We start from the raw sequence: 22,628 nt of genomic DNA on the forward strand, positions 1-22,628 counted from the left end.
TTTCAATTCAAGAAGGAAAGGAGTAAGAGAAATGTCAGGGAAAAATATCAGAGAAAAATCGAAAAATGCATTTTTGCTTTGATCTAAGCTGATACTTCAAAAAGGTTGCCTAAAAGGCAGTTTCAGCTCACACAAAGTTCTTTTCTGCTGCTTAGGGTATGTTGATGTGTTGTACAGCCCTAGTTCTCAGTTTTGTTTGTGTCCCTGTAGTTGTGTAAAGGAATTTCCAGATATCAGTAGTGTGGAAATTAAAGCAGTTCCTTTCTAGAACTTACATTGATCAGTAGCTTTGCCCACATGAACTGCCCATTTGAGTAAGTTAATTGGAGTATGTATAAAGTATTTAAATAGCCAGATATTTTTATAAAGCTTTGCACAACCATAAATGCAGTATTATCATGTGATTTACCATGTTTAGGCCTGCAGGAATTGTAGTGGGGATAAGTAAGGACAATGATGGCAGTGATTCCATTATTATCAATCTTTGTTTATCAATCTTTGGGCTGTCCTTCAGTTTTAAATTGTGGATGGGATACAGGGAAGGATTTGTTCCCTGTGATAGTGGGGAGGCCCTGGCATAGGTTGCCCAGAGAAGCTGTGGCTGCCCCTGGATCCCTGGAATTGTCTAAGGCCAGGCTAGATGGGGCTTGGAGCAACCTGGTATAGTGGAAGGTGTCCCATGGCAGAGGCTGGCACTGTTTGAGCTCTAAGGTCCCTCCTAACCCAATCATCCTGTGACACCATGACTTTATTGATGGTTCAGGGAAGTGAAGAAGCTCTTTCTTTATGTCTCCCCCAGCTCTTCGCAGCCCAGGCTTGGAGGTGGCCTCCCCACCCAACGTGGGGCTGCGCCGGAGCGGGCAGATTGAGGGCGTGAGGCAGATGCACCACAACGCGCCCCGCAGCCAGATGGCCACCGAGAGGGACCTCATGGCCTGGAGCAGGAGGGTGGTGGTCAACGAGCTCCCTCCTGGCATCAGCAAGTAAGAGGCGTAGTGGGACGAGAGATTCATTGTGTCATGTGTAATGATCCTTCCATGCTCCTGGAGTGATTTTTCAGTGATGCGTCAGCTTTGGGGCTTGGTTGGTTGGGTTGTTTGGAATATTGGGATCAGAAAGGAGAGTTGAGAATGGTAATTCTTTCATTTGACAGTTCAGTCTTTCTTCAGTACTTCAAATAGCACATTTCCCTCAAGCTTTATTTTGAAAAGACTTGAAAATAATTTTAATGCATTTGAAAATAACTACAACCACTCAGCTGATGAGTTTGCTTCTTCAACTTGTGATTCCAGGAGTGAATGGATGGATGCTGCTAGGGGGATTTATGCACAGATTTCTTAGAGCAGAACAAGTATTTTAATGTGTATATTAAGGAGGCTGTTGAGTTCCATGATGATTTAATAAATATAATGTGTGTTTCTTATGTATAATTAGGGTCCAGGAGGAATGTCGAGCTGCCAAAGGTGAAATAGAAGTCAGTTTATACACTGCTGACAAGAAGAGAAAGCCATCCCACACCTTACAACGGGTGAGTTAATGCCTTGGAAGAAAAAACTTGGGACCGAAGCAGTTCTGAGCACTGAGCAACAAAAATAAGACCAAAAACCCCAAACCGATTTTACTGAATTATTTAGAAGATCAATAGTCCTAATTGTTTCTCTGGCTCACTGTCTTCTTCCTTCTGTTACTGTGATTTGGCTGTGTATAATATCCAAATAGTGGTAAATCTCTTTCCTTGAGGCTTCAGTGGTGGGAAGATGCTGGGAAAGAAAACTCGCAGAGCCACAGTGGGTTTTCAGTTTGACATGTGGAAAGTAGAGGTGCTAAACTGTTACAAGGGGCTGGATTTATCTTATGCAGAGACTGCAGGAATTTTATAGAAAAAAATGGCATTTTCAATAATTTCCTTTCCAAAGACTGCTACTTTATAAAGTAGAATTTCTGTTGAACCAAAAATCCACACCAAAACATCTACAGCATGTCAGAGATACTGTCTAATTCTACAATTAGACAATAGTGGTTTCTTACTACCCAATTAAACCTGGGATGCAACACTCAGCCAATGTAACCAGGCAACTTTTAACTATGTAACTCCTGAGTAACTCCCTGATTTTCCCTGTTTGTGCTCCTGTCCCCCTGGCAGAACGAATTCCAGGCGGGAGGCGGCCGCTCGCTGCGCAGGAACCAGCGGAAGCGGCAGCACGCGTACCAGACCCGCTCCACCATCGAGCACAGCCAGCAGGGAACCAGCCAGAACCCCTGTGCACACCACGACTCTGACAGCTCCTCTGAGGTCTGAGCCTCCCAGCAACCTCACACAGCTTCCCCATTCCCAAATCCCAGGTTCTGCATGTCTGCTGGAGGGAGGAAGTTTGTGCAGCTGAAGCTCTGTTTGAGCTGGAGCTGCCAGGACTCGTGGTGGGGGGCAGTAAAAAGAGGTTTTTCAAATGTATTCATGGCAAAAGGCAGTGTAAAAATAGCATCGGCCTGTTCCAAAGGGTGGGGATGGTCGCCTCATAAATGGGACAGGGACAGGGCAGAGGCATTTAACACATCCTTTGCCTCCGTCTTCAACATGGATGATGGAACAAGGGGGTCCCAGTGCTCCAAGCTGGAGGGCCATGACGGAGAGTGATCAGCCTTTCAGTCAGCCCTGAACTTGTGGGGATCTACTGCTCCAGCTGGATCTCTACAAATTGATGGGATTTATCCCTGAAAGCATTCATCCAAGAATCCTCAAATTGCTGCTGATGCCATCACAAAGCCTCTCTTGATGATTTTTTGAGCAGTCTTGGGAATTCAGAGATGTTTTGACAGGGACAGAACCCAGGGAATGGCTGGAGTTGTGCCAGGGCAGGGTCAGGCTGGATTTTAGGAAAAGGTTCTTACCCCAGAGGGTGCTCTGGCATTGCCCAGGCTCCCCAGGGAATGGGCACAGCCCCAGGCTGCCAAAGCTCCAGGAGCGTTTGGACCATGCTCCCAGGGATGCACAGGGTGAGATTGTTGGAGTGTCTGTGTAGGGCCAGAAGCTGAACTCTGATCCTTGTGGGTCCCTTCCAGCTCAGGATATTCTGTGATTCTCCACATGGGAAAAAACACTCAGGTCATTCAGTCTCTGGGATTTGTGGTGTTCCTGTGGCATGTTGGTCTTGGAGAGTGAAGGATCGTTAACCTAAATGCCAGGACAGTGTTCAAAAGTAGCTTAAAACAGCTCCTGTATTTTTGGAAACCTGAAACATCTTCAAGTAAATTTAACTGGGTTGTGTTAAACCACTTGCTATTTTGGGATTTCATACAGCACATGGATTCTGGGTCAGGACTTTGATTTCATTTAGCTGTGCTTTTATTTCATCTACATCTGTAGCCTGCTTTTGAAAGAGATTGAGTATTGGTATTAATCATTGATTTTGGCAAGGGAAGAACTTAAAATATACCAGATAAATATAACCTGTTCTCCTTAAGGAAGAGACTGAACATTGTTGCTTTCCATTGAAAGTACTGAATAGCTCAAAAAGCTGGACCCTGGGCACTAAAATTTATTAATCAAACATTTAAGTAAGAACTCATTCTGTAGTTCTGATATAATTAAAATTCACATTTGTTTCTATAGGAGCTGTCTAAGGATATATTATAATATTTACTAAGGTATAGGAAGAAATTTTGGATTTATTTCTTTGGAGCTAAACCAGCCCTTGAATACAAAGCTTTCCTCAGGTGACACAACTTTCTTGCAAACAAAAATGATACATTTTACCCTTGGCCCCAGAGTGAATCCTGTTGTTTTCACTACAGGAAGATGAGACTGCTGGCACAAGTGATGCATCCATGGATGATCCTGTGGCAGCCTGGCAGAGTGAAAGCAGTTCCAGGTACGTCCACTGGGCTCTGAATTGATTTATTATGGGATTCAAGTGGGACATTTGATATTGGGATACTCCGACTTCATTTTGAAGACTGATTTTTAACCAGTTCATCATGAAACATTTTACACTGTGATATTTTTTCCTGTTCTTTTTCTTTTCAAAGTCAGAAACAATCCTAAAAAACCTTTTATAAGAAAATATTGTCTTTAATTAAGAACTACTTGAAAAAAATCAATGCTACTTTGTCATATAGATACTGTACGTGTATTATTTGGTATTAAAGAAGTCAGAACTGGATCTTTAGGGACGTGCTCTAGTTCTTAATATGTTTCATGCATTTTTTGCTGCCAGTTTGTACAAAGTCAGTCTGTGAATCAGTGAGATAATGAGAATTGATATCAGCTATAGAGGTAGTTTTACTGTGAGTTTTAAATTAATAAAAGAATTTACTGAAATGACAAATCAGAGAGCACTTGTTTTTCTTTAAATTCATATGATAACGAAATTCTGTGCTAATCCTGAGAAGAACCAGGAGAGCAGGTTGAATATTTGGACTTTTCAATCCACTGTGGAGAAACTGAACTTTTCTGTTCTCATTCTCACAAGTTTTTTATTATCTGCAGTGATTCATCCAGTGAATATTCAGACTGGACAGCAGATGCTGGGATTAATCTGCAGCCTCCAAAGAGACAAACCAGGCAAGCAGCTCGGAAAATCTGTAGTAGTTCTGAAGATGAAAATATGAAGGGAACAAAAGGGCTGGAGCCAAAGCGAAGGAAACTTAAACAGCCAAGGAAAAAGGTCAGCAAGTGTAATTCTTAGTGTCTTTTGTACTTTATGAATATAAATGTGAGTTTTAGTGGTTGTTTTCAAAGTAAATTTTTTCATAAATGAGTATAGAGTAAAAAAATAATTAGAGAGATCACAGTAATTGTGGTACCAGTGATACCAGGAAATTTTTTGTGTGTTTTATTGTGATTCCATGTTTCCCACAGGTGGTTCTTCATTACAAATGCCATTTTTTTCCTTGATATTTATGCTCTTCACCACAGTCAGGTTTACAACAGGGCGGTTTTGTTGTAAAATTAGAATGGACCTGTATTGTATTGACATGGCCAGATTTCTTTTTCCTGGTCTTTTTAAGACACTTAGAATACTTATAAAAATACATTTTTTTTTTATCATAGAACCACAGACTGGTTTGGATTGGAGCGATCTTAAAGATCATCTTATCCCACCCCCCTGCCATGTGCATTTTAATGATTTATGAAAGTTATAATTATAATTATAACAAACTTGTCTTACTCTGCTATTTAGTGAAGACTTTGGGAAGGATGGCATTCCATGATTTCCTTCTCCTTGTATCTTATCTGCAGTAACTGCTGCATAAGGAGTTTTGCATAGTAATTAACTCTTATTTTGAATACTGTGTCAATTGCATTCTAAATTAATGCAAATATTTAATTTCTACATGTAACTTTCCTATATTATCTCCTAATGTGCTGTGTTTAGAAAGCCAGTGGGCTGCTGTCCCTGGAAGGAGAGCCCAGTGAGGAGTGGCTGGCCCCACAGTGGATCCTGGACACCATTCCCCGCCGCTCACCCTTCGTGCCCCAGATGGGAGATGAGGTACTGCCCTCAGCAATTCCCACATTCCCAGGGAAATCAGCACCTCAGCTTGCTTAGGGCTGTTCTACCCAGCAATATTTGCAGGGAATCATACTCAGGACAGGCTGAGTTTTGATAACTTTGTTAATTCCCAGGCAGTTTGTTGTTTAGAGATCCATGTCCTGTGTCCCTTTTTCTGCACGGGTAACTTGGGATTAGCAGGAAAGATTGAGTGTGCATCTTCACCTGCACTTTTCTTAATGATCCCAGTTTCAAAGCACAGAGCGGGTGCCAATTTGGGGGCTGATATAAATATTTTTAACTAGAAAAGTGTTTTATGATAAAATAAATAAGTTTACAATGTGTTCCGAAAGGGATAAGATCTGTTACATAATTAACAGGAAGAACACAATCAGTTAAGGAATTTTCTCTACTCTTTTAATTTTCTCTGGTTTTTTTTTCTATTAAGATCATCTACTTTAGGCAAGGCCATGAAGCTTATGTGAGGGCAGTAAGGAAAGCCAAAATTTATAGTATTAACATGCAAAAACAACCATGGAACAAAATGGAACTCAGGGTAAGTTCAAGAAATACTTCAAAGGGCTGAATATCTCTTTAATGAACTGACATGAAAAACCAGTATGAAAAATGTAAAGAAAGCATTGCTTTAAAATGTTAATATCAAAGTTTTAATTGTAAATATTAAAGTCAGTTTTTATTAACACAAAGTCTTTACATCTGTTCACTTCCTGGGTTTGAAATTGATTCTCGGAAATCTCTTTCAACACAAATTATTTTTGCTTGAACACTGGATTCATTCAGAATCCAGCACTGCAAAACTGTTTGTGGTTCTCTCACCACTCACCTGAGCATTTGGGTTCTGTTTCTTGTTTTTAATGCTGTGGTAAGAAATAAGAAATCCTGGTGTAAACGCCTGAATGTGTGCAGGAATTCTCTTAAACACTGGATCTCACTTTGAATGAGTTTCGAAGACTTAATCCACAATGTTAATCCATATATTTTCCTGCTTTCCTCAGATTTCATATCAAGAGAAGAGCCCATGTGCTCATATTCACTTCACCATGTCTGTGGTGTTATTAATGAAAATAATTGCTTTACCGGGAAAATACCCAGTTACCAGTCCCAGATATTCCAGCTGTAATTTTCCAAGGTATCATCAGTTTGTGAGGAAAAGGAAATAGCTGTTCACTTAGGATGAGCTTTGACAGGACATGAACATAAAGGCTATTGTGGAATTTCCGTTTTCAGAGGAAGAGCTTCCTTTTTTCCCCCTGTGCAAGAGTGAGGGGCCCTGGGGTAGGTCAGGGAGAACCTTTGTTGTGCTTAAAACTGGGTTTGTTCCTTAGAACCTTCTTAGATAATTTGTAGAAATCCTGTTCACAAACCTGCCAAGGGAATGAGCTTATGCATTTTTCTTTTTGAGGTGACAGTGATTGATTTTAGTATTTGGAGGAGAAAATTTAGTGAATGAAATTACCTGTGCTGTAAAGTGGAAACATATTTGCATTTTATAAATATGTTTCACTTTAAAATAGATATTTTTGTTGTTGGCAAGGTAAAATAATACTGTTCCATGCTTCTTGCTAACTAGGAACAAGAATTTGTGAAGACAGTAGGAATTAAATATGAAGTTGGGCCTCCCACACTCTGCTGCTTGAAGCTTGCATTTCTGGATCCAATCACAGGCAAAATGACAGGAGAATCCTTTTCCATTAAGTAAGTCACTGGAATGCTGAATTCTTCAAGAGCTGTCCTTGCACTGTAGAAACTTCCCCTTCCTCCTTTCTTAGTTCCTGTGCAAGGCATGGTGATGGCAGTAATGGTTATCCCAAATGCATGGAATTTGAGGGCTGTGTAGTTCATCTAGACCTGTATTTCTGCATAATAATAACTTTTTTTTGGTCTTATTTCCTGAAGGTACCACGATATGCCAGATGTTATTGATTTCCTTGTGCTGCATCAGTTTTATAATGAAGCCAAAGAAAGGAACTGGCAAATAGGTGAGTAGTTTTTTTCCCAATTCCATGTGTTTTGCACCATTTCTGCAGGTGTTTAATGGGATACAGTGTCTTCATTACAGGATGCAAAGTGATATTGTAAAGATGGTTGGAAACTTTTATTTGATGTTTGCTGCAATTCCTGTCACAAAAAAAAAAAAAAAAGGAGAAATGAGAAAAACTCTTCCAAGGGCACTGATAGCAGGAGGATCTCCTCTCTGTTGGGATCTGAGGTGTGAGGCAGCTGTGAGTAATTCCCAGAGATGGGCAAGTCCTGCCCTGAGGGCAAGGGCTCAACTCCTGTGGCAAAAAATGTAAGGATGGAAGTAAGAGCGTTCACAAAAGTGGGAGCTGATTCTCTAAAAGGAAATATTTAGCAATTCTTGATGATGTTCTTTTTCTTAATGCAATGTTTGCCCTTCCAGGAGATAGATTTCGCAGTATCATTGATGATGCCTGGTGGTTTGGGACTGTGGAGAGTCAGCAGCCTTTCCAGGCAGAATATCCTGATAGTTCTTTCCAGTGCTACAGTGTCCAGTGAGTATTTCCATGTCCTGGGGCTCTTACACAACTCAGAGAACTTCAAAAATATGATCAAGAACCTCAAGAACTGGAATACCTTTTCCATTTAAATACATGCGCAGACACCTTATTTTACTTATTTAATTTCACGTTTTTTACTTCTTATTTGTTAGTTACTATTTATTTATTTTAAAATATTTGGAATGTTGCCTTAATTTGAATATTTACTTATTTGATTTTTGAATTTATTGCTAAAGCAACACTTCTGGTATAAACAGCAGTGCAGTGACTGTATAGGAGATACAAGAGGAAAATAGGGAGTTGAAATGTCTCATTCCTAACTGGAGTGACCTTTTTTGGATCAAATCTGGTAAAGAAAAGGTGTGTCTTTATATTCAGCTCTAACTTGTGCATTTGAATGATTTTTTTAATAGCTGGGACAACAATGAAAGAGAGAGGATGAGTCCATGGGACATGGAACCGATCCCAGAAGGAAGTAAGTGTGTGTTGGATTCCTGTCCCTGCACAAAGCGAACAGCTTTGGGGCCCTGGATTTACCCTCTGGAATTGTTCCTCTCCAGCTGCGTATCCGGAGGAGGTCGGTGCTGGAGTTCCTGTGACCCCAGAGGAGCTGACAGCTCTTCTCTACAAACCCCAGGAAGGAGAATGGGGGGCCCATTCCAGAGATGAGGAATGTGAACGAGTAATCCGAGGGATTGAGCAGCTTCTTTCCCTTGGTATGTTTGGAGAGAAAAGGGAGAGGGATTAACAATATCATGGAGGTGGCACAGGACTGAAGAGTAAATGGGATGGAGTGCTGGGACTTGGTGTGGAATATTTGAAATGTACTCAACTGAATTACGGAAAAGAGCCTTTTAAATTTTATTTTTCAGTTTCCAAGCTAAATTCCCTTTTTTTCTGAGGCTTCACCTGATTTCCTTCAGTGGGGCTGCCCAGTGGGTTGTATCTAAAGGTGAAAGAGCAAAACACATAATTAAGCCTCTCAAAACCAACCAACAAATCCTCAATAAATACCCTCACTTTCAAATTCCTTGTAGCTGGTTTGTAACCATTTAATAGCACACTGTGCTTTAAATTCTACCACTGTTTACAGTCAGAACATGTCTTGTTCTTACTTGATGTTGTGTGTTTTAGTATTCCTGTTGTAAGTGCAAATGCCACATTCCTTTGAGTCGGTTGCTGGCACAGGAATCTCAGATGTGATACTTAAACAAAAAGTGTTTTTTCAAGAATAGGAATAGATGGTACAAGAGGAAGAATCCTACCCGAGGGTAATGACATCCTCAGCTGTAGGTCTGCATTGCTTTTGCCAAATTCTTTGAAAGAAACCCCATAAATCATTAAAAGGAATCTTGGTACGACATCCCTTGGAGGCATCTACATGATTATGGTCTTTTGTCTTGCAGACATTTCTAATCCCTTTGCTGTTCCAGTGGACCTTAGTGCCTATCCCATGTATTGCACTGTTGTTGCTTATCCAACTGACCTCACCACCATCAGGAGGAGGCTTGAAAACAGGTTTTATAGGTGAGTTTGGGTTTGTAGCTGACATTTACTGTGTTTTTAGTATGTGGAGCTGAATGGTGTTTAAAGTCCCTTTAGCAACTACCTGAGATCAGATTGACCTTGGGCAGAGTCTTCCTGAATAATAAATTCTCCTGGCCATGTTGTTAAGTCAAGTGCTGCGGTAGCTGGATCTGGAGTGTTGGTTTAACACCTTGAGCCTGGCTCTGTGTTGGAGGCAGAGCATGTTTGCTTTGTTTGCATCCCTGCTGCCTTTGAGCAGGATCTTTGCTTGTGTTGCAGTACCCAGAAGGGAACTGAATAATGCTGGAAACTGGAAATCTCAGATTTTCCAGTTCATTTGGGAATAAATAATGTCCTGCTCTTATTTTCCTCTCTGAGGACCACCTGTTTCTGCTTGATCTGAATTTCCAATTCCGTTTTTTACTGAAGAATCCTACTGAATGGGGAAGAAAAGTAACATACACTTTCCACCCCATTACTTTAATTTTGTGTATTTTTCAGGAGAATCTCTGCCCTGATGTGGGAGGTAAGATATATTGAACACAATGCCAGGACTTTCAACGAGCCAGACAGCCCCATAGTCAAAGCAGCCAAAATTGTGACAGATGTCCTGCTTCGCTTCATTGGGTGAGTTTGGACCTCACAGACCCCACAGCTCCAATTCCTTGGGTCCTTCATTGTGTATCTTGATTTTTGTCATTGTCCTGCAGAGATCAGAGTTGTACTGATATATTACAAATCTACAACAAGGTGAAGGCAGAAGACCTGAGCAGTACTGATGAGGAAGAGGAGGTAAGATCATTTCCTTGCCTTTTAAAATTCAGAACATGAAAGAAATTTGATTTTTATCAAGTCTTTATTTTATGGGTAATTGCACTGAGTTTTGGACATGAGGCTGTTTAGGCTCACCTGGGACAGTAAGCTCCCTGTAGTAAAAATGCTTCTTGGAACTGTCTGTCTTTAATCTTCTCTCAGTACATGATGTTTTGTTGGAATGATGAGTAATGAGGGGAGCTGGGAAGTGGAGCTGTTACTCAGTCAGAAAGACAACAGCTCTCCATTGTCAGTGAGGCAGCAAAGCTGATTTCCTTATGTAATTCTGTGTCATTTCCCATCAGTTGATTCCTGGAGGCAAATGTCAGGTAGAATCCAGGGCAGATATCACTGCCTTGAGCTGCTTCCCTCTCCTGACTCCTTCTCCCCTTCAGTGCAGTTTGAAATGTGCTGTAGTTCCTGTTGCCAAGTGCCTTGTGGTGATTGTTGGCTGGTTTTTAACCCTTTTTCCATGGCTGAGGGTTATCCAGACCTGACTCTGTGTGATCATTCCCTTTGCCTTTAGGTGGCAGAAGTAGATGTGGATTCAGATGCTCCAGGCACTTCTTCTGGGAAAAGACGAGTGAGTAAAATTTCTGCTTTGGTAATTTTTTTTAAATTTGATTTAAAAATATCTCCAGCAGTTAAATTTCAATGCAGCTAATAAATACAGCAAGGCTGGAACTGAAACATTGCAGTTTCTCATGGTTTTGAGTGTTATACATGACCAGAAAAGGCAACTTTGTTTTATTTGTCTAATTTGCATCTTGCCCTGCCATCAGCTCTGCTTTAATCTTCCTGGGTTTCTGTTATTAATTGGGGAATGCTTGGAAATTAGTAGGAACTTCAAGAGAACGATGTGAATATTCTGATACCATCTGCAATACCTGTTTCCCTGAAGGTGAGACGAAGAGTGAAGAGGCAGCCCATGAAAGCCAGTGCTGATGCTTGGAAGGAGCAGTGCCAGCAGCTCTTGAACCTGATTTATGAACGAGAGGACTCAGAGCCTTTCAGGCAGCCTGTTGATCTCTTCTCTTACCCGGTAAGTGTAGTTTCCACATCTAGAATTGGTCCTCCTTTGGCAAAACATCCATGCTGGGCATGGCTCTGTCCTCTCTGTTTATGAGCTGATGTTTTCAGGGAATTATCTGCACCAACTCTCAAAGTAAAAAACTGACTTGAGCTACTGGATGAACACTGAGGTGATGTTACTGCTGTAGGATTTGAGAGCTTTGATTTTTCTCCTGTGTTTTCTCACAGGATTATCGAGATATTGTAGACACTCCCATGGACTTCAGCACTGTGAAAGAAACCTTGGAAGCAGGAAACTACACCAGTCCCTTGGAATTCTACAAAGATATTCGTTTAATATTCTGCAACTCTAAAGCTTACACTCCTAATAAAAAGTCTCGTGTAAGTAATAAATTTTAATGCCTGCTTTTTAACAAAGACCTTGGCCCTATATGAGTAAAACACTCAAAGTGAAATGAAATCTGAAGAGCAAAACAGTGCTTGGTGTAATAAAAATAACCAGGATACACCAATTCTGTGGTTATAAACAGGCTTTGTTCTGCTCTCCCAGATAACTTCTAACATCCATTTTCATCTGGGACCGTGGTCACTGTTGCAGCTGTTCCTTGCAATATTTGTAACAGAAAACTGATCACCAAGTGCTTTTATTTTTTTCAGTCCCTGTAATTTATCCCTGTAAACAAGGCTATCAGATTGATAACTGCACATATTGTAGATGAGGCTACACAAAAGCAAGGCCTAGAAAGAGAACAAGAAAGTGGTTTAAAGATTTTAACATCTGGTTTACAGAAATTAGGACTGAGGACATTTTCGGTTGCTTCTCTGTAGCTCTGTAAGGGTGGTGGAAGGACAGCTCACCAGGGATTTAGTGCAAAAACAAAGGTGAGGGGACATGAAATCCAATTATTTTTCCCTTGGTATTTAAGTTATCTTAAGGCCTGCTTCCATGCTTCATGGGGATTGACAAAGGGGACTGTATTCAAATAATCCAGAAATCCATTTTTCTTCAACTCTGGAAATATTTTGTACTGGTTTTAAATCCTTCTATGAAAACACTTTCTGTTCCAAGAATACACATGGCCCATGGAAGGGAATAATCTGTAAAGAACCTCATAGTGGAACATCACTGTGAATTTTTTCTTTGTGCTACAAAATATGGCATCTTTGTGATGGTTTCTGGTTGATCTTCAAGTTGCTCAACTCTAATAAGCCTGACCATTTTTCCTCACTGCAGATTTACAGCATGACCCTCCGACTCTCTGCCTTATTTGAGAATCACATGAAAAACATCATCTCTGAGTACAAGTCAGCAATGCAATGTCAGAAGAGGAAAAGGCCTCGGTACCGAAAACGGCTGAGGAGCAGCAGCAGTTCCCCCTCAACCAGCAGAGCATCCAGGTAGAACAGGGATGAGCCTGGCTGGCAGTGCCATTCCAGAGGACAGGGGTAGATGTGCTTTTGGGAATAACCAGCAGCAGTGTTGCTCATTTCCCGATAAGTTTGCTATTTTGGGAGGTAAAATCATGCTCAGTTTGTAGTTTGTAATTCTGGTAAGTGAAAGATGATGTGGTTAGAAGTGCTCCCTCTGGAGGAAATGAAAGATCAGCTGTCTCTTTGCCTTTTATTTGTTGAGAAAGTGTTGTGTAATACTTCTCTACCCTCCTCTGATACATTATCTAAGTAAACTGACTGTTGGTTTTAAAAGGGAAGATAAAATTTTGTCCCTGCAAACTCCTATACCCTTAGCAAACAGCACCATGATGTAACTATTTTTAGTGTTATCACACTGGAGAAAGAGATCACTTTGCAGGAGGAATCAGTTTTGTATTTGAGTCTTTGGTCATAACAGATTTCTCTCCTTGGGGTATTCTGTGTTTGCAGCCCAAAAGGGAAACAGAAGCAAATGAAGATTCAACCTAAACCCAACCAAAATACCTCACTGCCCCTGACCAGGACTAACTCTTCAGTCTCATCTCATGGTGAGGATAAATCCGGCCTTTCTCTTACAGCAGCCTGTCGGTGCAAGTTGAGCCTTGTCCTCATGAGGCACATGCAAAACCCACCTGTTGAAGGAGCAAGGTCCTGGAAGTGTGTTGTCTGTAGGTTGTTTTAGCTGAGTTTGGCTGTTGGGAACTTCTGGGTAAGGATCAAGGTATTGGGAACCTGGGTCTGGCTGTGGTAAGAATTATTCCAGTGACAAAAGCCCAGACTTCCTGTGTATGGGCCTCTCTCCTCCAGCAGTGATGGATAATTAATTAAATTAATCCTACTTGGAATTACACTCTGGAGTATTGTCTTTGCATAGCTGCAGGGCAGCTTGGTGAGGTTACCCTGACTTGAGCTGTTAACTCGGGGCATACAGGACCTCCCCAGACACAGCCCTGTAAATAGAGCATAAAAATCACCCTGTCCCTGTGTAATTTCTTGTCTGAAGTTTCAGATACAGCAGAAGAACCTCTGGGTTCAGCCATTGGAGAAGAGCTGGAGGATCAGCCATCCTCATCAGGCTCAAATGCACAGAGCCGGAGTGGAAATGCCATAGATCCAGGGAAAAGCAGACTAGTCAGGAGCAAATCTACACCAGTGAAACAAGGTGAGAAATAATAAGATTCTGTGCTTTGGCTGACTGGTTTCACTAGAGATGAAAGATCTTGCTTCTGTCTGATGTTTGTGGAATTACTACCTCAGTGTAGCATTGTATATATTCCTAAACCAGACCAAAAAATTGAATTTACTTTACTCATTTATTCTGTGTTGTTCTTGTCTGAGGTGTGGAATGCAGATAATTCCACTTTGGTGAAGTCCTTTAAAATCTCTCCAGATGGAAAAGTTGATTGCTCCTTGACTCCTACAGTTCCTTCAGGAGTTACAGAAAGCAAACAAACCAAGAGAATCTCCACCCCAAAACCTTTGCCTTTTGTTAATCAAGCTGAAACCAAAGATGAAAAAAAGTTTACAAAAATATTTAAATATTTTTCTCACATGTAAAACAAAGTAGTTGTGATTAGAAGGGAGACAGTTCAGGTCTGGTAATCTCGGGGATGAGTTACTCAGAGTTTCCACCGAAGTGGGCACTACATGAGCATTTCCAGAAACCTGGAACCTTTCCCAAGTCCACACTCCTGTGCTGTGGCAGTGCTGGATGCTGCAGATGAGCTTTTCCTGTCCTGTCTTAATGAAAATATTTAATCTTCATTGTCATGTTCATAACCCTGAAAAACATGGAGGATTTTGGGTCCCAAGCCAGCAAGATACTTTAATTTTCATTTAAGGTGTTCAGCAAAATCCCAGTGAGCTTTCTTGGGTCAATGACTCTCTTGAGTTACGCTTTCCATTAATACTCCCTGGACTAACCCTTTGGAGAGCATGCATTTCACAGGGAATAAATGCTGCTTGCAGAATGTTATTTTTGTATATATTTAGTTTTGAAATGGATTTTAGAGCGTTCCTGCCTTGGTGCCCCAGGTAGGATCCACCTGACTGAGTTTTAGGTGTTTGTGTCCAACCTGGTCACTCCAGGCTACTTTTTTTGCCTGGATCTTCTCTGAACTCTTGCTCAGGAGAGTTTGCAGTCGTTGCTTCCAGATAAAAACTGTGTTTATGTTGATAGATTTTCCCCTTAGAGCACCTGCTTGTGTCCACAGTACATAAAGGGTGAGTAGCTCTCAGTGGATCATCCCTGAGTTCACCTCAGAGGCAGCTGAGGAGAATCCCAAAGGCAACTGAGGCAAATCTCACTTTCTGTGTCCTGTTTGGCTGTGGTGTGATGCTGATGGGGTTATTTTGTGTTTGCTAGATCACTCTCCTGATGGGCCGCTCACCAACGGGCATGGCAGAGAACCCCGGGCAGGAGTCAAGAGGAAGCTGCTGAGTGCCTCAGAAGAGGACGAGCACCTGGAGGAGACAGAGGAGGAGGAAAAGAAGAGAGACTTAAAGGAGAAGTCTGGTTTGTCTTCATCAGAAAGTGGGGAATCGGGATCGAGCTCCAGCTCTGAAAGCAGAAGTGGCTCTGATTCTGACTCAGAATCAACCTCCAGAACAGACCAGGATTACATCGATGGCGACCACGACTACAGCAAAGTTGTGCAATCCAAAAAACCCAAACGGAAAATCAAACGGAAACTTACTGGGGGCAAACGGAATTGGCAGGGCCGAGGGACAGGGAGGAGGGGTAGATGGGGCAGGTGGGGTAGGTGGAGCAGAGGGGGAAGAGGGGGCAGAGGGGGAAGAGGCTGCGGCAGAGGAAGAGGCGGTGGCCGGGGAGGAAGGAGAGGCCGAGGAGGCCGAGGGGCCTCACGAGGAGCCACTAGAGCAAAACGCGCCCGGCTCGCCGATGACGAGTTTGAAAACCTCTTTGGGGGACAGTTTGGGGAGAACGTGTTTGGAGGGAGATTCAGCCGACCCCCTCGGATCAAAACCAGGAATGAGGGCAGGAGAACTGTCCTATACAATGATGACTCCGACAATGACAATTTTGTGCACACCGAGGATCCTTTGAACCTTGGTACTTCCAGGTCAGGCAGGGTGCGGAAAATGACAGAAAAAGCCAGGGTCAGCCATCTCATGGGATGGAATTATTGACAGATGGAAAACTTTGGAACAATTTTAAAAGAACTTCAATGGCCTTTTACTGCAGGGATTTTACCAGAAATTCTACCAAGCAAGTTGTGCGGGGACTCCACTCATGTTTCACAGTGGTGCTTTTCCATCCTGTCAGTTTGTGTTTGTTTTAAAGCTTCAGATCTCCACACTTCATTGGTCGAAACAAGCCTTAGTCATTAGGCCTTAAATTACAGAAATTCTTCCCCACACACTACGAGTTCATCACATTACAGAGGCTTCCAGCTTCTCAGTAAGAACATGACATTTTCCAGTCACGCTTATGACTTCTCTCCCTCATTTTGTTTTTGTATTATAGAAATAGCACCTTCTTACAGAGTTTTTTATGTGGTTTCTGCCATAAATCCTTAGACACAGTAATAATTATAACTTTTGCACAATACACCAATCCTAAAGGCAGCTATAAAATGTTTACAGTTTCTATATTGTAAGAAGGATCTGGATTATTTTAATCTTCCCAGGCCAAACGTTGATGGAATTGTGCTGAACTGAAGTATATCCATACTACAGTTTTGGGGGTCTTGATGTGCTTTCTATCGGTTCTTTATTTGTGTAAAAACAGTGACAAAGGGTTGGTGCCTTGTAAATATGTAGCAGACCTTTGATGTGGTGTGTCCTATGTGTGCATTAACTTTATTAAAAAGAGAATACTTGAGAAGTATGAATATCTAGACAAAAGGTGCCAAATGCAAAAGTTACTTGCATCTATTTTCTTTTTGTCCTCTCATATTTTTATAGTATTAATCAAGATTGTGCAGCTAAAGGGGTGACTTCAACATTTGAAAGGTTCCTCCTCTTCAAAGCATGATTTCTAATAGTAGCTCAGCTACCTCTTATTTACAACTACTGGAAACTGAAAAGAAAATAGATGCTGTTACTCAAAGTGTGGTGAAGAAGAGGCGAGAAGGAGCGTAGAGGGTTGGAAGTTGTGAGTAGCTTTATCTTCCTTGTGTTGCCACCATGGAAACAAATGCAGTGGCTCTCAGAGTTCTCAGCAGCAGATGTTGGGGGCAGGTTTGGGATTTGGTTGTGCAGAGGGACTGCCTGGCCCCCACTGACCTGTGCTCCATGGAGATGTGGTTTAGGCCCTCTGGCCCCTCAGAGGTACTGAGGGAGCTGTTGCTCCCCCAGACTGACTCTTGTATCTCAAGCTTCCAGAACAGAATTCCTGTTGCACTGTGCTCTCGTTGTCCTGGGAAATGCTGACTTGAAATCCTCTGGAAGTGGTAGTGCAGTTGGTGAGGAGATCCCTGCTCTGGCTCTTTAGTGACCTCAGCAGTGGCATGGGCTGAGCTGGAGGTGAGCAGCCTCTTCCTTCCTTCCTTCCTGGGCTCTGGCTGGAATAGATGTGGGATTCCAATTTCCTCCCCTTGTCTGACAGTTCAGAGTACAGGTTACAGAGAAAACAAGTCAGAAGAGACTACAAAGTTCCAGTGGAGTTTTTCAAGGTTTTTTGGGGGTTTTTTTCAGCTTTCATCCAGTATCCTGAAGTTCTTCTGTGCACAGCTTGGTCAATAATTCTGGAAAACCTCAGGCAGCAAAGAGAGACCCATGTATATTCTCAGAAACAGAAGGAATTTAATTTTTGACTTTCTATATTAAGCACTAGCTATTTTATCTTGCTTTCCAAAAAAATCCTAGTTGCGAAAATGACTTGAAAATTAAAAAAGCAGAGGTTTAGTTTTGTGATGGAGGAGAGTATAACCTAAATTGCTCATTAATATGAGTTTATGATACAGTACAAAAACCACACTTTTAATTTTGTAAGGAATGTTTGGAACCAGCCGTAATCCATTGCTGGATTTGATTTGGTTTTTGATGGGGGGTGGGAAAAAAACCAAATGCAGAGCTCTCCTAATTCTGTGTTGGGCTTTGAAGTATAAACACCTGTCCTATCATCTCTCTCATAGATCTGTATATATACACGCATTTATATTTATAAGAAATGTATTATTTGTTTGACTGGTTGGTCTTTTTACATATGGTAACCAGGAATAGCATGTGTGCATCAGTCCATAGTTGGAATCATATCCCTTAGATCAGTCCTGTGAGCTAATGTAAACACTATGGGTTCTGTCCTAAAGCCTGAAAAGCTTGAAATGCAAAAGAAATGCTTTTTTCCTGTATTTCTGACTGGCTGAAAATCCACTTATTCCTTATTTATTTTGTATAGGGTTCGGGGAGAGAGAAACCACAGGGATTCCAGAGAAATCATTTTATAAGTTGGTGTATTTTAGTAGCAATTAGAGTAAGATTTAATACATTCTTAACTGTATCTTTTTTCTGTACTGTGAAGATACCAGTGAAGCATCACTTTGCTGTGGCGTAAGTATTATTGTGTCCCATGACTATGAGCTAGAGCAGGAGGTGCTGGGACAGCAGAATTTAGTGTAAAAAATGAAAAAAAAAACCCACTTTTTTTTTTTGTGCATGTGAACCTTTTATAAGCATGACAATTAACTTGGGTTTAGAACTGTTCTTTTTGCTTGGATTTGTGTCTGGATTCTTTCTCTGAGTTGGCAGTTGATTTCTCATAGTTCTGTGGAATAATTACACTTTTGTAGGAACTTGGATGGTCTCAAATCCCAGATCCTATCAGGATCCACTTATGGGTGTGGTAAACTTAGGATGAGCCCACCAGGTGCAGCAGAAGCAATATTTAAAGTGATTTAAACCATCCAAAAGTCTCTCTACTCAGATCCTGCTGAGCTCTGGGATTCCTGAGGATGAGCAGGCAGGCCAGGGGCTCCTCTGTTCCTGTAGGTGTTTGGGCATTGGTGCCTCTGTTCCCATGAAATGTCCTGCTGGCAGATCCCAATCCCTAGCTGCTGGGGCTCCTCAGGGGCACCTTGGGAAAGGGACCAGGCCCACACACTCCATCCTCCACTGAGACAAGGCTGAAATCTTGCCTGTCTTTGCTCTCAGCTTCTCCCAACCCCAATCCACTGTCCCCAGAGTGCTCCTGTGTCTCTTCAGTCCAGGGCATGGATGACAAAGCTTATTTGACAGCAGTGAGGTACAGTTGTCTTGGATATTAGGGATTTTTTTTTCATGGCATTGGAAGAGGCGGCCCAGGGAGGTGGCAGAGTCACCATCCAAGAGCTGAACACATGTGGCCCTTGGTGGTTCAGTGACTGTGGTGGGATTTGGTTGAAGGTTTGACTTGATGATCTTGGAGCCTTTCCCAACCTTAATAATTCCATGATTCAGCCCAGACTTCACCTGCTTTTTATTTTCTCAATCACCTTTTCTTTTCCTCTTTGCCATGCCCCACCTCTGTCCTGTAGTTTCCTTTTATAGGCTGTTTATTTATTCTCTTGGAAGCTTTGGATATCGTGATGAATTTTATTTTGGCTGGCCAGCCAGGCTGTTAGGTTTAATCCAAACCTTTCTGTTGGTGCTTGAACTTGGATGGATTTGGGCAGTTTTATCCCTTTTCCCTCTTTCCATCACTCCTTTCTCTATCAGCCAAGCAGAGGCCACCCCTTAATCCTAACCACCCCCACCCTGCAGACACAAAAACTAAAAAGAACTGTGGAGAAATAGTCAATGGAGGATTTTTGGCTGCTTCAAATTCTGCATCCTGTTTGCATAGTTTAATTTTTTCTGGAATGTTTTCCTCAATGACCATCTCAGCTGCTCCTCCTGTGCAGACACAGAAGGACTGAGTAGTTCAGAGAGCAGGGAAGAAATCTTGCACCAGGGGTGAGGCAGAGAGTTTTTAATTAATTAAAGAAAAAGAAATCTGGAGGGTCTCTTGACTCCGCAAAACAAGATGACTCTTGCCAAGCATTTGGAAAAGCTGCTTATGGGTGTCTTGGGAATGTCTCTGTGCTCCAAATCACAGAATATTAACGTGAGAAAATGAGTTTAAATCACTATTTTCAATAAAAATTTGATTCATTCCATCTTTGAATGGTGAACACCAGGGAAAAGTGGACAGCTGTAGGTTTAAGAATGCTGTGTCCTGATCTGGAGCATCTAGTCATGGATCTCATGGGTTAAAAACGTCTTTGTGTGTTTACATGTCTTAATTTTATCTTCTTATTTAAAAACCATCCTGCAGAGTTTTATAAAATGCTGATGATTTCCTGAAGGAGCAGTTAACCCTCCAAGGCTAACTCTATATTTAATAGGTAGGGAGCTGTTGTTGTGTTCTTACAATGTGTATTATAGCAAATCCCTGCGCATGAGCGACAGAGACTTTTCAACTCTTCAATATATCCGAGGTTTACACATGGTAAAAAAACTCCTTTATGTAAAGTAAGTAACAGCCTGCAAAATTTAGTCTAAAAACTCGTCTTTTTTTAGTCTTAGAAATGCAAAGACCTGTTGGAAGCTTGTACATTTTTACTATGTTGTGTTCGGCCCACAGCAAACTCACACAACTGTGCTATGAATCCCTGAAAAATTTAGATTTCCAGTGGGAATTGCTGTCACAGCCTTAACTCTAGTGTTCTAAAAATGGTGCTGAAATACATTTTTGTGCGTGGATTTGGGTAGCTGATCTGAGACTTCCAAGGCAAACCAAGCACTTGGAATTAACTACTCCTGGTAGTAACTGCAGCCATGCTGGGGAACTGGCAAATGTGTAAATAGCTGGGAAATAATTCCACCAGTAGGAAAAGTAGGAGTAGTTCATCAGTTTGGAGCGGTTTCACTGGCAAGCACTGCGGATCTTCCTGGGTGAAGATCCCAGGGGGGATTTTGGGGGGGTGGGGGTGAAATCCTGCCAAATATTTGCAGGTAAAATCCAAATCCGCAATTTCTTTTCCTAAAATTCTTCCTCAGAGAGTGGTAGCTGCTCGGGTATGTTCAGAACTCAGTGTCTGAGGATTATTTTTCTGTAGAAATACTAATTCAGGCTCTTCATTCCTCCATGAGTCATTAAAGCAAATTTCATGTAGAAATACCACGTGATGTTGGAGCAAAATTCACATTATTTAGGCTCTCCAGGTCATGTTCTGGATTTAAAATACTCCAAAAATGCACAAAACTATTAGAATTATGTCTACTTTATATATTTTTTTTCAGGTGATATTTATGCCCATATCTTCACATCCGCTATCTCAGGTCCCTTTAATGAATACTTCAGGGATTTTGATGCCACATGTTGGCAGACCAAATGTAATATTTATATGCAATGAGCTGTTAGTTTTTTGTATTGTACAAATGTAAATTTGTAAAGATTTTTTTCTAGAGTTTTTTTGAAGTCACTGATGTAATCTAGGATGTTTCATTTTCCAGCTGTGGGATTGTCTTAATAAAAAAAAATAAAAAGAGAAACTCTTACTTTGGTTTTGCATTGCTTCCTGAGTAGTTGAGACATTAGATGTTGAAAAAAAAAAAAGGTAAAGGTAAAATGGAGGTTTTCATGTTTAAAAAAAGCTTTTTGATATAACTGGATAATTTTATAGTTTTAATTGGAAGTTTTATAAACTGGATCTAGAAACTTTATTTATAAATGGATAGAGAAGCTTTTATACCCTGTGAAGTCTTGAGCAGGATGGGATGGAGACCCTCACCCCAATCACCATCCAATCTGGCTCTGGGAAAAAAGAGTAGAAGCAGCTAATGGTTTGTTGGAAAAAGAAGGGGAAAATGCATAAAAGTGCTGTGAAATGACTAAAAATGCCATAAAAGGAGCACGGGAGGAGGAGAAGGATCTGGGTGAGGTCCCTCGGCCACTGTGGGACATGGATGGGTTCAGGGGGTGACTCGGCTTGAGGAGAAGGTTGGACTGTTACCTAACAGATATTTCATGGGAAACAAGGAGTTACTCCTCTGTCCTTGCCCTTGTTAAATAGCAGCGATAATGTTAAACAGGGATTTTTGGGGGTGGATGGGGCTGCGTTTGTGTAGAGCTGCCAGGGGGGCTCTGTGCTAGGCCGGGGGCAGGTGCTGACAATAAATGTATGGAATAAACTCAGGAGGAATTTCTTCCTGGAAAGGGTGGTCAGGCATTGGAAGGGGCTGCCCAGGGACATGGCAGAGTCCCCATCTCTGGGGGTGTCTGAGGAAGGACGGGAGGTGGCACTTAGTTCTCTGAGCTGGTGACAAGATGCGGATTGGGCACCAGTCAGACTCAGTGGTCTGGTCTTTTCCAGCACTAATGATTCTGGGATTCTGTCATTCTGTTTTGACTTTTCCCCCATAATCTGCTGACTTTTTTGACATTTCACTTTATTGTGCTGATTCCAGTGGCATTTCCTCTCTGATGGGAATGAATATCTCCTTTTTAACACAACACTCATCCTCCAAACCCCAGGGAAAAATGGGCTTTTTTTTTTCTTCTTCTTTTTTTTTTTTTTTTTTTTTTTTTTTCCCTTGGCCTTGATGGTTACAGAGAACAAAATTAAACTTGTTTTGCAGAGATGCTTTTAGGCGGAGCCCGCCTTTATCTACACTCGTCACATGGCACTGGAGGGAAGGAATTCTACTCCCTTCAGAGTTGCTTGACCTTTGCTAAACCTCCCTTGGCCATCCCTCTGTTGATATTATATTGATTTGATACTACACTGATATTATATCATAGCTGTTTTATACTTTATATCATCATGTTTAGGTCATATGTGAAAATACATAATATAAAATATGTAATATA

At 41.5% G+C, this 22,628-nt stretch overlaps 1 protein-coding gene across 3 annotated transcripts in view; it reads left to right on the forward strand.

Moving 5' to 3' along the window:
• The window catches only part of LOC134564801 (bromodomain and WD repeat-containing protein 3-like), a 55,938-nt gene extending 34,349 nt beyond the window's left edge, over window positions 1-21,589 (forward strand). Inside the window, exons 18-39 of one of the 3 annotated variants that reach the window (XM_063424006.1) lie at window positions 800-983; window positions 1,435-1,528; window positions 2,144-2,293; window positions 3,793-3,869; window positions 4,487-4,664; window positions 5,376-5,492; window positions 5,941-6,048; window positions 7,084-7,208; window positions 7,410-7,492; window positions 7,915-8,026; window positions 8,446-8,507; window positions 8,593-8,748; window positions 9,439-9,559; window positions 10,061-10,186; window positions 10,270-10,351; window positions 10,899-10,955; window positions 11,274-11,414; window positions 11,633-11,785; window positions 12,639-12,802; window positions 13,286-13,383; window positions 13,845-13,997; window positions 15,201-21,589. In XM_063424006.1, coding sequence (XP_063280076.1) covers window positions 800-983; window positions 1,435-1,528; window positions 2,144-2,293; window positions 3,793-3,869; window positions 4,487-4,664; window positions 5,376-5,492; window positions 5,941-6,048; window positions 7,084-7,208; window positions 7,410-7,492; window positions 7,915-8,026; window positions 8,446-8,507; window positions 8,593-8,748; window positions 9,439-9,559; window positions 10,061-10,186; window positions 10,270-10,351; window positions 10,899-10,955; window positions 11,274-11,414; window positions 11,633-11,785; window positions 12,639-12,802; window positions 13,286-13,383; window positions 13,845-13,997; window positions 15,201-15,985 — 3,326 coding nt within the window. In that variant the 3' untranslated portion in view covers window positions 15,986-21,589. Of the gene's footprint in view, window positions 1-799; window positions 984-1,434; window positions 1,529-2,143; window positions 2,294-3,792; window positions 3,870-4,486; window positions 4,665-5,375; window positions 5,493-5,940; window positions 6,049-7,083; window positions 7,209-7,409; window positions 7,493-7,914; window positions 8,027-8,445; window positions 8,508-8,592; window positions 8,749-9,438; window positions 9,560-10,060; window positions 10,187-10,269; window positions 10,352-10,898; window positions 10,956-11,273; window positions 11,415-11,632; window positions 11,786-12,638; window positions 12,803-13,285; window positions 13,384-13,838; window positions 13,998-15,200 lie in introns of all 3 variants that reach the window. The other 2 variants (XM_063424005.1, XM_063424007.1) reach the window with 2 other exon arrangements.
• Window positions 21,590-22,628: the final 1,039 nt, after the last annotated feature.

Source organism: Prinia subflava, chromosome Z, assembly GCF_021018805.1.
Source record: "Prinia subflava isolate CZ2003 ecotype Zambia chromosome Z, Cam_Psub_1.2, whole genome shotgun sequence".
Classification (NCBI taxonomy): Eukaryota; Metazoa; Chordata; class Aves; order Passeriformes; family Cisticolidae; genus Prinia; species Prinia subflava.